Here is a 17561-nt window from a genome sequence, read left to right on the forward strand (position 1 = left end):
GCCAAGTGTAAAGTTTGGTGGAGGTGGGATTATGGTGTGGGGTTGTTTTTCAGGAGTTGGTCTCAGCCCCTCAGTTCCAGTGAAGAGAACTCTTAATGCTTCAGCATACCAAGACATTTTGGACAATATCATGTTCCCAACTTTGTGGGAACAGTTTGGGGATGGCCCCTTTCTGTTCCGGCATGACTGCGCACCAGCACACAAAACAAGTTCCATACAGACATGAAGGAGAGAATTTGGTGTGGAAGAACTTGACTGGCCTGCACAGTAGGGTTTAATATTTTTCCCGAAAATGACATGAATCAAATCCCGGGAAATGACGAGCCATTTCCCGGGAATCCCGGGAAAAAGGTTTTTTTTTTTCTTTATTTTAATTAGGCCTTCTGTAGCCTGTGTCGGCCTTAACCTATTGTGATATTGTAGAGGTAGCTTTCCAGCTATGTCCTGTTATGCCCAGTAGGGGGCAACGTCGGCTTGATTAATGCCATAAAACCTACATCTGGACATTTGAGTGCTCGAGATATGCGGTGTTGTATCGTTCCTTAACACTCCCTTAACAAATATAATTCGAATATTCCTCCATTGTACATGGAATTATACCAAGATATTTTACAACTGCTGGTACAAAACAATACGGTTCATCTCCACAGCATTGATAAAGGCTCAGCCACGCTGTCGTGGCGACATCTGTTGCGCTATATCTCCACCAGTGGAACGCTGTAATAGTCATTGAAAAGTTAACTACCGTACTACACTATAATATGACATAACACAGGGCCTTGAGTAATGCACCACGACTTGGTCATTGCCATTCTGGCAACAACAAATTTATAACACCGTGTCTGAGGGTTAAAGTAGGTTCGCTGTGAATCGTCTTTTGAAAAACTGGCCAATCCTTATAGCCTAAAAAATATACATTTTACTCAACTCCATTTTAAAAGCGAAATATGTTAAAGCAATCTATTTCATGATAATTTCTTCACACATTAGGCCCGTATCCTAATTCATGATTGTTAGTAAGCGGCTGCAAACGAGGAAAAGAAACACTCGAAGTTAAACAGATATTTCTTTATTGTTCAGGGCAGGCATATTTTATAGGCTATATAATGCAATATAACAATATATAATAATATAAAATTATATAATACAAAATACCTTAGGGTAAACACATTGCCTACGATTTCAACAAATTAAAGAGGAAAAAAGCACAACTGTGTAATACCTCTATTAAAACGCTTGAGATGAAGGCTGAAGCCTTAAACGGAGGCTGAACGTGCCTGAAATGAAGAGTAATGCTTTTCGCATTAAACGAACCCTTCTCTCAATATTTCCTTAAATTTAACATTCTGAAGCTTTCTTTTCTTTCTGAAAGTCAAATCGACGCGCGCGACTTTTTTCCCGGTTTCCCGTCTAACGTTTCCCGGGAAACGGGAAATGGTTCTGATCGCATTTCCCGGGAATCCCGGATCCCGGGATTAAACCCTACTGCACAGTGTCCTGACCTCAACCTGACAGAACAGCTTTGTGATGAATTAGAGCGGACACTGCAAGCCAGGCCTTCCTGTCCAACATCAGTGTCTGACCTCACAAATGTGATTCTGGAAGAATGGTCAAAAATTCACATAAACACACTCCTAAACCTTGAAGCTATTAGAGCTGCAAAGGCATCATATTAAACTCCATGCATTAAGAACGGGATGTCACTCAGGTTCATAGGTGTGTGCAGGGAGATGAGTGAATACTTTTGGCAATATAGTGTACATCATCAGGCTGTTTTATTAAATCCTCTTGATGTACAGAGGCTGACATTATATGATAAATGAATTAATTGATAGTTCCAGGTGCAGTGTGTACATGTTCGGTGCACTTCATGTGATCAAGTCTGAGTGTAGTTAATGTTGGGTTTTTGAAAGAAGGAGAAACTTTAGAATCCTAAGTCCCTTTGTCCTTCTATGTGTTGTGTGATTTTAATTTGTGCAGGACAAAGGTACATAGCACACACTCTAGAAATATTTCTCACTCAAAGCTCAGACTACCCATTGGACTCTTAGCAACTATCTGCTAAAAGCTACCAGGAATGTGGCCCTGAGTCAGGCGAGCTGAGCTGGTACCGTGGGAGGTCAGGGAGACTGATGTTTACTTACCAGATCAACTTCAAAATGTCCAGTCATCTGTTTCTGTCAACCCTCCTCTAATCTCTTACTGCCACCAGCTTTCTGTATCCCTTCTAATCAGGCCCACACATGTTCCCACAATTTACCTTATTTCAGTTTGAGGAAATAGGACTTTGATATTTTATATTCCTAAAGGGCTCCTCAATTGGAGGAATTATTAAATGATGCTGGACTTAACAGATTGAATTTATTTCTTTAACCATAAAGAAAAAAGAACACATTCTGGATTCACATCATAGCTATCTATGGGTCAGTGATGTTTAATAATTTGGGGTTGAGTGTTTGGCTTGGATTGAAATAATATGGAAAAGTGCCACTGGAAAAAGACCAAATTCTTCTTTCTGTGGTTAGAGACCCTTTTCCCTTGAGATATTATGGCTTGGCTCATTTTCTCTTTAATATTCTCTGGGATTTCATCTCTCAGTTTTTTACAAAAGCCTTCTGTAGCTTGGATTCTAGAAACATTATCTTTGGTAATTTTCCAATTAGACAAGGCCTTCACAAGTCTTATCTTAAAGCATGTCTCAACTGAATACAGTTGTCTTAGAATTAATTAGACTTTTTGGCAGAATATATTCAGCTCCCAGAAGTGATGATCACTACATGCTTGAGCTTAGATGATTGGGAAGGATGTCACCTATACCTATTAAGATTTCTTCCCATTCCTGTTCACAGTGTTTGTAGTAAAACAGAATTTACTTCTTGATATTTTAGGTCAGATTAACAGATATTTGAAAAGTGAAAAATACAAAAAAAAAAAAAAAAAAAAAAAAAAAAGTGAGAACAGTAAAAAACAAAAAACTAAACTTTGATATTTGTTGAGGATGTTCCTGTTTTGTGGAGACAGAGCCCTGCCACCTTTTACTGGCTTTGATGAAATGAGAGACATTACACTGTGGGATGGCCATTAAAATTAAAGGTGGGTGCCCCCCACAATCACTTTGAGCACTGACGGGCCCATGCTGTGAGTTCTTGTCAAAGCCTACATCAACATGAAAAGCAAATGACAAAAAAAAAAAAAAAAAAGTGTCCAACGGTAATTTTAAGCAATATTTTTAGCCAGGTGTCCTCCCCTGAACTGATTAGGCTTGTCCTGTCAGCAGGAAGCAATCCTTAAGATGAGGTGATTCAGCCTCCAGCCTAACAGTGTTCAAGCTTCAGCCTGTGAATAATTGTGAATGTCTTGGCCAAATCACAAGCATGAAATACTGACATTTATATATATATATATATATATATATATATATATATATATATGATATAGTAATTATATATATATATATATATATATATATATATATATATATATATATATATATATATATATATATATATATATATATATATATATATATATATATATATATATATATATATATTACTATATCACAATTACTATATCATTGCTATCAATATGAGCATAATCATGATCAGTGTTACCGTAAAAAAGAGTCCCATTTCTGCGAGCACAGCATTGACACTGAGCAGTCTTTTAACTTGGATGTATTTGACTCAGGTGGCATCTTGTCTCAGTTTAGTCCACGCTGAATAGAGTTGCAAAAATCAATATACTGACAGGTTACCTGGTAAAATTGCTGTACTTTACACCCCGTCTGTGGGTAATAACACATTCTCAAAAGTAGGAACTGACAAATTACGCTACTAATAAGCGTGATTTATGATGGAGTCCCTGGAGGCGCAGCGCTCAGCCATGCGACTCAGTACACCGTCCAGTGGGAGGGACGAGGCGGAGAAGGAGGACAGAGGGAGGGAGTGATGGAGAGAGGGAGAAATTGAATGAGAGAGACAGAGCGAACTTCAGAGGAGCCACCACAACAAAACTTCTTCAACAGTCAAGCAAGTGGAGCTACATACTGGCTTCTCTGTTTTCTCCGCACATGGCTGCATAGTTCCAGCAGCAACAACGTCTGCAGTTTAAAGTTCTGGGTCTGGAATTAGGTCCCGCATTCAAAGATGGACTATTTATTAAGGACCAGGTCGCGCTGGAGAATAACTCTATTTCTGTTTATTCAGCTTCATGTAACGGCGACACAAGCGGGTAAAGTATCTAGCTGGACACCTGCGGATAAAATGCACAATAGAGATGCTTGAAAACGTAAAAAAAAAAAAAATGTTTTTAAAAAAGGTCCCATAAGAGCCTTCTGTAGCCCGAATGACGCACTGTCCCATTCATCTAAGTTTCCTTGACCTCTTTAGACTATTTCATTGATCACATGGCCTCCAGCCAACACTATGTTATTAGCGCAAATCTTCACACTTTTTTTTTTTTTTTTTTTTTTAAGATTCACTTTGGATTCTGGGTCTTAGACTGATTTGAATCTGGGCGAATGTTTTGTTGATGCTGCTACTTGTTCTGCAGAGTCGCTTCGGGCTGGGATTTAAATTGCAAGCTGACTCAAATGACTTTTAGAAGTTGTCGGAATGGTGTGCAGATGATTGCAACATAACCAATTCTTGCATATGCGCACATATTAATTATCCGCCTCATTGCACATTTTGACTGACTCAGCTTTTCCTGTTCTTGTTGCATTTCAATTAAGCGTACTTCCAAGGTTTGAATATGAATATGAATTTGTCCTTCATGCGTCAGGTGTGGCGTAAGCCGGTGATTTAAGGAGATGTGTGATGTCATGTTTGAGTTTGCTTGTGACCGGCTGTCGGTTTACTGTGAAAGTGGGTTTGGCGTTGGCTTGTGAATGGCTGAACACTGAAAGAACTGAGTAGATTAAAATTCTTGTCATGGATCTGTTTAATGTGCCTCTGCTCTCTTAGGTCTTAAATTAATGCGCTTACTACTAACAACTACTGCTTTCCTGATTCTGGCATACTTTTATGTTGAGGCATTTTATTGCAGGATTGAATCTCGCATAATTGCACTTCCACTATGGTGGAGTGCAATGACTGGACCCAGTTTGCAATTATTAACCCACAAAAAGAAGACATCTGGAGACTGTCAAACAGCTGTATGTGTCTGTCACAGTGTCCAGGCCTTCACATTTGCTGCACTTGCAAAAGAAAAAAAAAAAATCAGCCATTGATGCAGCCATTTTAAGACTTTCTTGTTGCTGAGATGGCCAGCATCTACCAGCTTGTGCATATATACTGCATGTTATTTGGCCCACTTCTATTTGTCACTCATGCAGGTCTCTGGCACAGATATCTTCAACTGATGCAAACTATTTCCTTAGAAGGGTTGTAGTTTACAAAGATTCCCTGACAGAGTGAGATGCCTTAACAGCAGGCTTTAACTTTGTGGCAATCAGAAGTACTTAAAGATATTTTGTTTTCACTACTTTATGCCTGCCAGGATTTTTTTTTTTTTTGGAATTCATTGGCTCAAACAAGATAAACAGAGTAGGAAGTGAGCCAATAGACCAGAAGTGGCACAGTGGTTATGGTGTCCACTTCTCTCTAATGAAAGTCTGTGAAGTGAGAGCCTCACATGATTAAAAAGTGTATGGGACATATGGTGGTGCAGATATGGCAGTCTTAGATATGCACATGTGGCTGATAATGTGTTTGTGTCTTGAGCCTGTGAATTTAAGCATGCATGTGTGTGTGTGTGTACTGCAGTGCAAGAATGCTTTCCCATATGCTTTCTGTGTGTGTTTGAGAGATGAGAGAGTACTTTGTAGTCATGTTTACTGACAGGAAGTGCGATGTTCTTGGACATGTGTGCAGTTCGTTTCTTTTAAAATCCTCTGTTCTGTTGCCTCGAAATGTGTTTGTTCAGTTTTACTTTCTTTTGTTTCTTTTCCTGCTCTTTTCAAAGTCTGGGTGTATGGGATGTTTGTTTTTATTTTATATGCCTTATCACATCATTTAGATCATCACAGTCCTACTGCTTTTGCCTGCGATAGGGGGCAAATTGTGCATACGGCCCCCCCACTGTGTCCCGTTTGATTCAGTCTTCTTGCCGATCCTTCGCCAGACTCCCAAAGGATGGCAGCAAACCTTGTTTGCCTTTGATCCAGCAACAAATTAGTGGCAAATGAAAACACATGAAAAAGCCCGGTGAATTTATCAGCAGTGAAAATCATAAAAGAGGAATTACAGCTCTAGTGTCTTCCTGCAAAGTCAGTTTGAGCTATTCTAACTGAATCATTAAACATGAGAAGTGTCAGATATGCTGATGTCTGTCCTTACTTGCTGATGCTGCAAATATCACATCAAAATTGCTTCTCTGACATTTTGATGAAGCAGACTGTTTGGAATTCACCCAAGTGTTTAATCTTTAGATGTGATGCTTATACACTTTGTGGCGCCAAACTTCAATCTATAGTATTCAATGGACATCTGGCTTCCAGAAACTCCCTTCCCCTCAGGCTTCTATGGCTCTGAGTTTGTGATCCCTGGATGCTACAAGCAGCTTTTTGAGGGACTAGTTGGAGATGCTTCCTGTGGAATTGAAATGAACAGATATCAGAGTTTCCTTCTCCGCCGTGTTTCCTTAAATGTCTCATTATTAGCCAAATTTTTGAGCTTGAAAAAAAGCTATTTCAAAGTCACCCATCACATGCACCATCTCAGAAGAGGTCACAGAAGTTAAGAGTTCCTACCAAAGCCATTTGTAGACGCTTTAAAACAACATGCTATGATCTTGGTCTGAGTTCCACTTAAAGGAGCAAAAACAAAATGGTCATGTCTGTACCTGTATTATCCACAGTTTGTTAATGTGTTATGCACTATATAGAGTTAAACTTTGATTTGGGAAACTCTGGTTGCATGCCATAAAGCTGCTTCAGTGTTATGTATCAAAGTGTAAACGGCAGCTTGCGCTTGAAACTTAAATGGGCTTGGTCATGCATAGATGTGCATGTTTTTGATCCAAACTATTGCCGAGGGCTTGCTGATTGGAATCATTGGGTTTCACTTGATAAAAATGCAAAATCTTCATCTTAAAATGTAAACTGCCTGGAGATATGTTATGAATTTGCACCATATAAATAAAACTGAATGTTTGTATCTAAGTAATTCTGTGTGCCTGAGGCATGTATCCTGTACACGCACATGTTCACAACAAAGCATGTTTGTACACTTATTGGTAGTGGGGTGATATGCTACAAATTTAGATCCTAGCTTATTAAGCGTGTTTAATCATGAGGTTATTAGAGACTGGGTTAAGGACCATTGTTTACCTTGCAGTAGAGAATGGATTTGCATCAGTGAAAGAAAGTCCTGACAAGCATAGTAGTGCAAATGTGTGTGTTTCCGTGTATGTTTGTGTGTATTGCCTGTCCGCTTATGGGCCTTGAGGGGCAGGTGTTTTCTCTATGGGCCAAACAGCTTTTGGCCTCTTAGCCTCTCATGCTGAGAGCAAACATGAGCAGAACAAACTGTGGAGACTGAAGAATGTGGTACTGACGTGAACTGGAGTAAAATGTGCAACCAGATTCCACCACAATTCTTTAGTGTCAACACTGAAAGCATTACTGATGCGGGCATTAGCCTTAACAATCAGATATGCCCACTGGCCCACATGAACATAGAATCAGCAGGCAAAATTTTTTTATTTGTTTTCATTCACCTATTTGCATTATTTTCAGCTCAAACTTGAGACAGCTACATAGTCTACAGAAAGACTGTTGCAATTCCCAGCAGTCATCTGCACAACCGCTGACTTGACGCACTCCTGAACTGTCAGTGATAACCAAAAGCAGACCCATAAACAAAGCACATTCAGTGGGATAAATATCTTTGCTTTGTTATGCACTGCAAACTTTCAGACTAACTAATACTTTGACTTGATCTTCACAGAAGCTGCAATGCTAATCAATTCTCAGACCACGCCACAAAATCTAGCAAAAGACACACAGGCAGGTAGGCAGGCAGACAGATAGGCAGACAGGCAGACAGGCAGGCAGGTAGGCAGGCAGACAGGCAGGCAGGCAGACAGACAGACAGGCAGACAGGAAGACGGGTGGGCATAAAAGAACAGCAACAAAACAAACAAACCAAAAAACACACAAAAACACACTTGCTCAGACAGAGTTATGCACTGGAGAAAAAAGCACTGCAGGGTAATATTATTTGTTTATACATCTGATAAGGAGGAATTACAGATGCATAAGTTAAAAAGAATAAGGGATATGCCCATAAAGTGGGGCCCATGGGCCACTTTATGCCTCTGCTTCCAATCCCATTCATGAAATTGTCTTCTTGTGGGTTGATCCACATTCATCTTCAAACCCCACCTTTATTTTGATCTCCAGTGCACACCTGTCATGACTGTTTCTTTCCCACAGACAGGCATCCAGACAGACACAACCCTATCACCCACAACATTTAAACCACTGACATGTGGCATGAATAACGCAGATCGCCTTGTTAAAATGCAGTGCTCTGCAAAATATTGAGTCCTGGTACTCGTGTGGAATACTTTGACACCTACACACTGCTGCACACCAAGCACCAATGGCAGCTGCACTTCCCCAAAACAGCAGTCTCCTCAGCAGTGTTCAATGCACCCTCCACACCTCAAAAATGGCACAGTGACAGCTTGAAGAACACAACAATGAGCCCAAGGCATTGATCCAGCCTCTAGATTCCCCAGATCCCGAGCTGAGTGAGCATCAGCTGTGTGTGCCGGAACAAGCCTGATCCACAGATGCACACACATCTCCAAAGGTCCCTTATCTATGACCCATGCTTTAATGGCACGAGAGGTATTTACTTAATATTAGCAGTTTGGTTTTTTAATGTCTGCCAAAGAACTAAAAAAAAAAAGAACTAAAAAAAAAAAATGCCTTTGCAGTAGTTGTTCAAATGTCTTTCCATGTTTCAGTTACTTGTATTTATAAGCAAATGAGCAAAGTGTTTGACATATTAGTTAATATGGTGAGAGAGAAATCGTAACAAGGGCAGCGTTCCAAAGTGCTTTTCTTTTCCTTTGGGAATGTTAAAGCTAGAAACAGTGTTTATCTGTTCTGCTGTGACTAGGTGTGCCGCGCACAATCATGACCCAGACAAAAGGTCACACATAGTTCTAATTAGATTATAGGTTATTTTTCTTAGAGTCATGGGGGGAAATGTGTTTGTATTTATTCAATCACTGTATCTGTCATCATTTTCATTATTCATTCAATATTTAACAGCATTTCACATTTTCTGAAAAATTCTCTCTCAACAGCAGATTTTGTGGCGAGTCGGATCTCAATAAACAGATTTTAGATGGAGTTTAGATATCCATCTGAAAAGAATAATATACTGGCTGTGTATTTGTGCTCAGTGTTCACATGTACAGTACCAATCAAAAGTTTGGACACACTCACCCATTTGCTTTTGACTGGTACTGTATACTTATTTATTATAGGCTGTATGCACATTTCTGAAGACTAATTCAGTCTTTAAAGGGTAAGTTATTTTCCTCCACTCATCTCAGGGTGTGGCCCAAGATACTATGGGAAGTTCTTATTACTAAGATTTCTTTCTGGCTTTGTTTCTCTTTAAAAGTCCCCAGTTCCAGGATTCAGTACTTTTTGACAGTGTAGGACTGTGTGTGTGAGAGAGGGGTATTTTCAGGGAGGGTTGGGAGCGTAGGAGGTGTGAGTCATGAAGAATGTCTTCAGAGACATTAGCTTTTGAAACACAGAGAACACATTATGTCTTTCAATGAGTGAAATGGTGCAAAGTTGTATAACCAGAGGCGATGGAAAGACTATGTTAAGTGTCACAGAGCCAGAAAAGATACACGGAGAGCTGTTGATTGTTTGGCTGCATTTCCAAGGGATCTCTAAGTTGGACTGCTGAGCTCTTTACTTCTTTACTGTGAGGGAGACTGTGTCTGTCACTGTTGCTGGGCAAAGATAAAAGAAATAGCAAAAGAAAAAAGCAGACTGACAAATGTCTTACAGCTTTGAATATTACATGCATTTATATGGATAATTATGTACCATCATATGCTGTTCAGTGCATGTTAGCTGTGACTGTTCTCACAGAAATGCCCGATGTCTGTGAAACTGCTGGACATTTGAGCTTCTTTCCAAACAGTCTGACCTTTTGGCGTGATTGGAAAACATCCTGAGTCATCAGTCCTTTGAGATTTTCTGATGCTATTTCACAGTATATTTAGCCAAATGGTGGGACCCTTTTGTTTTTTAATCAGTAGCCCATACCAGATGTTCTCTTTTATGCTCATCTACTCTTTCCAGGTTTCTGTAGAATTAACATAATTTGAAGGGTGAGGTAAGGACATGAATACTGCAAAGCACAATGAGATGCAAGCAGAACCTGTTCAGACAGTCAGTGCTGCAGGTTAGGTAAGGAGCATGCAAGAATCGACACAACTCAAGGTGACATAAGTGAAGCCAAAGCAGGGAATGATAACATTCTTTTACTGATCCAGATTTTATTTGGTAATCTTCCACCACTCTTAGTTCTTCTTATGCTAGGTAAGGTGTGAGGTGAAACAGGGATAGTCATCCTTAAATCTATCAGGCTCTCATTGCTGTTTGATCGATTTAAGGACGTCGGAAGTAAATGCAGTGGCTTTGTATGTCCTCTTAGTCAGCTTACCAAACAGATCCATTGTTAGTTTATTTGTTTTCCTTTGTTTCAGTATAGTCCACCAAACTGACACATATATTTTTGAAGGAGTTTCTGTCTCAAATTTTTCCCTGTAGAATTTTCGTGCTTTTGCACTCCTCTCTTTTATCTTGTGAAAGTCAGAGGTCAACAGTCTCCTGCCAGCCCATACTTAAAACATGTTTGGGATTGGGTAACAGCTTTAAAACTCAAAGCCATTGAAGCAAAAATCTTCAGTGAGTCAAGGATCGCAATGTTAAATTCATTTATGGATGGTAATTAAATAACTCTGCTCAAAAGCAAATTATATTCACTTGCATTATGGTCATTTTTTTCAGGTGCTGTTCTAAATTCTGCTGACGCAATGTCAAGAATCCTCTATAATTAAAACCACAAGACTTTAGTTTAAAACATCATTCAGACTGTTCCAAACATCACTGCCTTATGACCTTGCTTCCTCAGATAGAGAAAGATTGTGTGTGTACTGGATTATAGCTTTTTTTTCCTTTTTCTTTTTTTTTTTTTTTTTGCAAAGGAAATTGATTTTGAGTCAGGAATTAAACAAGGCCACACCAGAGCTACAAAGAGCTCACTTGGGATCAGACAGAATACCTTATACCATGAAATACAAACAATAAGGGACCCAGACATGAGGTGGACTGCAAAGTAAACTTTTGTTAGAAATAAAGACAGAAATGTAAATGTGTACTTGTTTAATGAAGTTTTAGCTACAGGAAAAATAGGGGACTCTGGCATGCTGTGTTTTTTTTTTTTTTTGCTTCTGTATGGGCATTCAAGGATACACTTTTAAATCATTTCATTGTGTGCCTTGTGCGCACAATGACAATGAGTTGAATCTAACATCTAAAGGAGACTTTTTGGTCATCCATCCATCCATCCATCCATCCATCCATCCATCCATCCATCCATCCATCAGCATAGTGGTGTGTGCCTCACTACACTCAATGGCTGTTTGCATGTTCTCCCTGTGTTACCAGCTTTCTCTCACAGTCCAAAGACATACAAATTAGGTTAACTGGTGGTTCTGAATTGACCATTGTATGAATGTGAGCATGAATTGTTACTATGTGATAGACTGGCCAAATGTCAAGGGGTTAGTTTGTCCTGCCTCTTTCCCTATGACAGCTGGGGTAGGCTCCAGCCTCCCAGCGCCCCTGAACTGGACAAACAGTTAAGAAAATGGATAAACATTTTAGTGACTTGCTTAAAAGAAACATCATGAAGGTGAACTGGTTATAACTCACTGATTTTGGTAACAAATTTAACCAGCGTGGTCAATCCATGCCATTTTTATTGATCACATCAATAATAATTTGCAGAATCTTGGTATGTCTTTCTTTCTGGTCCTTCTGTTTATTGCTTGTCTCAGCAACCAGTCATTTGATCTATTTCAGATTTGGCAGGTTTACTGCAGGGGGACTTAAGTGAACTGTAGAATTTAAGGTCATTTGGATGAGTGCTGATCTCATTGAAGTCTTCACCTTCTTGCTAGGCAAGCAAACAATGGAGACTGCTGCTAGGCATCACCAAAGGAAAGCATACAATAGCATGTGATAAATTCACATTTCAGATTATGTGCTTGATTTATAACATTTCTCTGTCTAATAATAGTCACTAATTCTTTCAAAGTAAGCAAACATTTTAGAACAAAAGCTGAGCTCACCTAAAATATCAAATTTGTAAATAAATAAACTTAGTATAAAAGTAAGAACATTTGCGTTTGCTCTACTTTTTATTTGTTGTAATAATGCTTCTTGGCAATAAATCTTATATTGTTGGCACAGGCATCTGTGGGTTGATTATGTGGATTGTGCCCATGAAAAAATTGTCAAATCTCTGTCAATGCTGCTATTGACTCATGTTTTGGGCCTCTGGTAACCCAGGTGCCGACAATCAGGCTTGACTCCAATTTGTTCATGTCAATGGGAAGATTTTTTCACACACTAAGGTTAGAATAGAATAGAATAGAATAGAATAGAATGCCTTTATTGTCATTATACAGGATGTCCAGTGAGATTGGAGGGCCACGCAATAGAAGTGCCATGCAATAGAAAGTCAAACTTTCTAAATAAAAATATAATAATCTAATATAATCTAAAAAATATACTGAAAATAAAACAGTATGTATAAAATATACAGAAAATAAAATGAATTAAAAACACAGAAAATAAGAGAATATATAAAAATATATATGTTGTAAAAATAAAATAAGTGTATACATATAATAATGAAGATGGTGAGTATTGCACTTGGTGAATGAATATTGCACTAGTGAATGAATACTGGATATTACACAATATAGGAGTGATAGATATTGTTCAGTATGAATAATATAATACTGCACAGAGATGTGGGTAATTCACAGTTAGAGTGGGTGTGTGTGTGAGTTCAGGGTGGTGATTGCTCTGGCAAAGAAACTGTTCTTGAGTCTGTTTGTTCTGGCTTTGATGCACCTGTAGTGCCTGCCAGAGGGCAGCAGGTCAAACAGTTCAAAGCCAGGGTGTGAGCTGTTCTTGATGATGTTTCTTGCTCTACTGATTAATTATGGAGTTCCACAGGGTACTCTGCTAGGACCAGTTCTACACTGCTCAAAAAAATAAAGGAAACACTCAAATAACACATCCTAGATCTGAATGAATGAAATATTCTCATTGACTACTTTGTTCTGTACAAAGTTGAATGTGCTGACAACAAAATCACACACAAAATTAAAGTGGAAAAACACACTACAGGCTGATCCAACTTTGATGTAATGTCCTTAAAACAAGTCAAAATGAGGCTCAGTATTGTGTGTGGCCTCCACGTGCCTGTATGACCTCCCTACAATGCCTGGGCATGCTCCTGATGAGGTGGCGGATGGTCTCCTGAAGGATCTCTTCCCAGACCTGGACTAAAGCATCCGCCAACTCCTGGACAGTCTGTGGTGCAACGTGACATTGGTGGATGGAGCGAGACACGATGTCCCAGATGTGCTCAATCGGATTCAGGTCTGGGGAACGGGCGGGCCAGTCCATAGCTTCAATGCCTTCATCTTGCAGGAACTGCTGACACACTCCAGCCACATGAGGTCTAGCATTGTCCTGCATTAGGATGAACCCAGGGCCAACCGCACCAACATATGGTCTCACAAGGGGTCTGAGGATCTCATCTCGGTACCTAATGGCAGTCATGCTACCTCTGGCGAGCACATGGAGGGCTGTGCGGCCCTCCAAAGAAATGCCACCCCACACCATTACCGACCCACTGCCAAACCGGTCATGCTGAAGGATGTTGCAGGCAGCAGATCGCGCTCCACGGCATCTCCAGACTCTGTCACATCTGTCACATGTGCTCAGTGTGAACCTGCTTTCATTGTGAAGAGCACAGGGAGCCAGTGGCAAATTTGTCAATCCTGGTGTACTCTGGCAAATGCCAAGCATCCTGCATGGTGTTGGGCTGTGAGCACAACCCCCATCTGTGGACGTCGGGCCCTCATACCATCCTCATGGAGTTGGTTTCTAACCGTTTCTGCAGACGTGCACATTTGTGGCCTGCCGGAGGTCATTTTGCAGGGCTCTGGCAGTGCTCCTCCTGTTCCTCCTTGCACAAAGGCGGAGGTAGCGGTCCTGCTGCTGGGTTGTTGCCCTCCTACGACCTCCTCCACGTCTCCTGGTGTACTGGCCTGTCTCCTGGTAGCGCCTCGAGCCTCTGGACACTACGCTGACAGACACAGCAAACCTTCTTGCCACAGTTCGCATTGATGTGCCATTCTGGATAAGCTGCACTACCTGAGCCACTTGTGTGGGTTGTAGAGTCCGTCTCATGCTACCACGAGTTTGAAAGCACCACCAACATTCAAAAGTGACCAAAACATCAGCCAGGCAGTATTATTAGAAAGCATAACATACATTTTCATTGCTATGGAGATGATACCCAGCTTTATCTATCCATGAAGCCAGATGACACACCAATTAGTTAAACTGCAGCAATGTCTTAAGACATAAAAACCTGGATGACCTCTAATTTCCTACTTCTAAATTCAAATAAAATTTAGGTTATTGTACTCGGCCCCACAAATCCTAGAAAAATGGTGTCAAACCAGATGTTTACTCTGGGTGGCATCATCTTTGTCTCTAGTAACACAGTGAGGAATCTTGGAGTCACTGTTGACAAGGATATGCCCTTCAATATTTCTAAAATTAGACATTCTTTCTCAGAGTGATGCTGAAAAACTTGTTCATGCATTTATTACTTATAGGCTGGACTATTGTAATCATTATTATAAGGTTGCCCTAAAAGCTAAAACCTGAAAAGCCTTCAGTTGGTCCAAAATGCTGTAGCGAGAGTACTGACAGGGACTAGAAAGAGAGAGCATATTGGCTTCTCTTCACTGGCTTCCTGTTAAATCAAGAATTGAATTCAAAATACTTCTCCTATCATACAAGGTCTTGAATAATTGGGCCCAAGCTTAAAGAACTCATATTACCATATCACCCCAATAGAGCACTTCATTCTCAGACCACTGGCTTACTTGTGGTTCCTAGGGTATTTAAAAGTAGATTGGGAGGCAGACCCTTCAGCTTTGAGGCCCCTCTTCTGTGCAACCAGCTCTCAGCTTGGCTTTGGGAGACAGACACCCAGACACCCTAGACCAGGCCTCGAGGGCCCCTGTCCTGCAGGTTTTAGATGTGTCCCTGATCCAACACACCTGATTCAAATGGCTGAATTACCTCCTCAGTATGCAGTGAAGTTCTCTTCTATATTTGACTCAGGTGTGTTGACGCAGGGACACATCTAAAACCTGCAGGACAGGGGCTCTCGAGCCCTGGAGTTGAAGAGCCCTGCCCTAGACTGTGGGAGTTCCTATGATGCACTGAGGATTTCTTCTTGACTCACCTCTTTTCACCGCTCTGAATTGAATAATTAGTTAATATTAATCTCTGGCTCTCTTCGACAGTGTGTCTTTTGTCCTGTTTCCCTCCCCCTACCTCCCAATCAGTCACGGCAGATGGCTACCCCCTCCAATACATTGCAGTTGTCATTGTCTTTTGAAATATGGCACATTTAAGATTTAATTAATATACATGCATCTACATGTCATATATATATATATATATATATATATATATATATATAAAAACATATATATATATATATATATATATAGAGAGAGAGAGAGAGAGAGAGAGAGAGAGAGAAACCAGGTTGTCCAAAAATGTGCAACAGGAAGCAATGCCAGTACTTAACAGTCGATACCTTATACCTTGACATATAGCTCTAGTCTTATGTCCTGACGAATAGAGCAAATCTGTAAGTTATCCATGTGTTGAGGGTGAACATTTATGTGTGTGCAGTGCATACACACAGTGTAACAACTTAAGGTTTCTGTTGTAAGACAGCAGGGACTTCTATTGCTCCTTAATTTACAAGTCTTGTTTTTCATTGTACACAAATGCAAAGTTTATTCTTTGAGGTCTTAAATGCCTTTAGATCTGTAGATTATGTTTTACGCTGTTGGAACCTGCCTACTAGCTTTACAACCCTGTTGCTGTGCCGGCTTACTGAGAGAGTGAGCTAATATCAAGCTAATTTAAATAAAAGACGTATGCTATGCAAATAAATAATGTCATAACCTCTGTAATACAGTATTTTTTCTTTAAGCATTGTCTGGACAATGGTAAACTCATTCCACATGTTTAATTAACAAGGATTAAACTAATAAAAAAGGCGAGTTCAATATGAGGGGCAGGAGCTTCAGGAGGCAATTTGGGTTTAGGATCCTCATTTCAGATGCCTGGTGTGCTAAGTGCTGAGTGGCTCTGTCTAGCAGCTGGTGGGGGACTAGCTACACACAAAGCTCTGATCATGGCTAATGCTCATAGCAGCATTTTATCGTCAGAACATCTAAAATTATGTAAACAGCATACTGCAAATACAGAGCAGGCTCAATATAATGAGAGACTTTGTACTGGTATTAATTTCATATCTTTTGGGCCAAAAGTTGCTGTACTTATTGCAAATGAGTACAATTTGACAATACATGCATTTATATATATATATTTTATGTATATAGTGCTTATGTATATGTGTATAATTTTTTTTCTATTTTATTTTATTCTATTCTATTTTAGTTCATTTGTTTTTACTCATCCTTTTCATATTTCTCTGTACTGAGCTGCTGTAATGCGCAAATTTCCCTGTCGTGGGATCATTAAAGTTTTATCTTATCTTATCTTGTCTTATCTTATATTTACATGAAGAAAGCTGATTTTTCTTGATTCAAATAGAAATAAAATTCAGTCTGTGTGTTTCAAGAGCTTTTCATCAGAATTGCCTTGATAGTGTTAATTTGCCTTTTGTTTGTCTGGATTTTAGATACTAAATGCACTTTTCAAAACTGAAACAAGTGGAATTTCCTGGTAATATTAAAAGTGTTGATGTTTCTTTTTTCTCCGAAAAATTGGATTTGAATATTAAAATCAGCTACCTTGCTTGAATATGTTGTAGTAATGAGAATACATGAATCACTGATGAACTTATTTAATCCACTGAATTGTTCAGTGTGATAAACAGGATGGGGGGCATATTGTTGCTAGTTGCTGCAGGGTGAGTGGTGTGCAGGTGTCAGCTGTCAGGTGTGCTGCAGTAGGATTATGGGTTAGGCTTTGTACTACCCCTGTCCTATAATAACACCCACAGTAGTCTGGCCACCTGCCGCCACATCTCAGAGGAGCTTTTCTCTTCCGACTCCTAGGAAGCAGGAAGGCTCCACACTTTCAAACAAGCTTCCAGCCTCATTAAACCCTGCCTTTCAGCTCAGTGGCAACCGGCACTTAACTGAGC

General features: G+C 39.9%; 1 protein-coding gene across 1 annotated transcript in view; it reads left to right on the plus strand.

The window, feature by feature from the left end:
• The first annotated feature begins 4031 nt into the window (after positions 1–4031).
• col5a3a (collagen, type V, alpha 3a) overlaps positions 4032–17561 on the plus strand; it is a 51715-nt gene continuing 38185 nt past the window's right edge. Inside the window, exon 1 of the mRNA XM_030736185.1 lies at positions 4032–4233. Within this exon, the coding sequence (XP_030592045.1) occupies positions 4149–4233 (85 nt within the window). The 5' untranslated portion in view covers positions 4032–4148. The remainder of the gene's footprint in view (positions 4234–17561) is intronic.

The sequence above is a fragment of the Archocentrus centrarchus genome, chromosome 8 (assembly GCF_007364275.1).
Source record: "Archocentrus centrarchus isolate MPI-CPG fArcCen1 chromosome 8, fArcCen1, whole genome shotgun sequence".
NCBI lineage: Eukaryota > Metazoa > Chordata > Actinopteri > Cichliformes > Cichlidae > Archocentrus > Archocentrus centrarchus.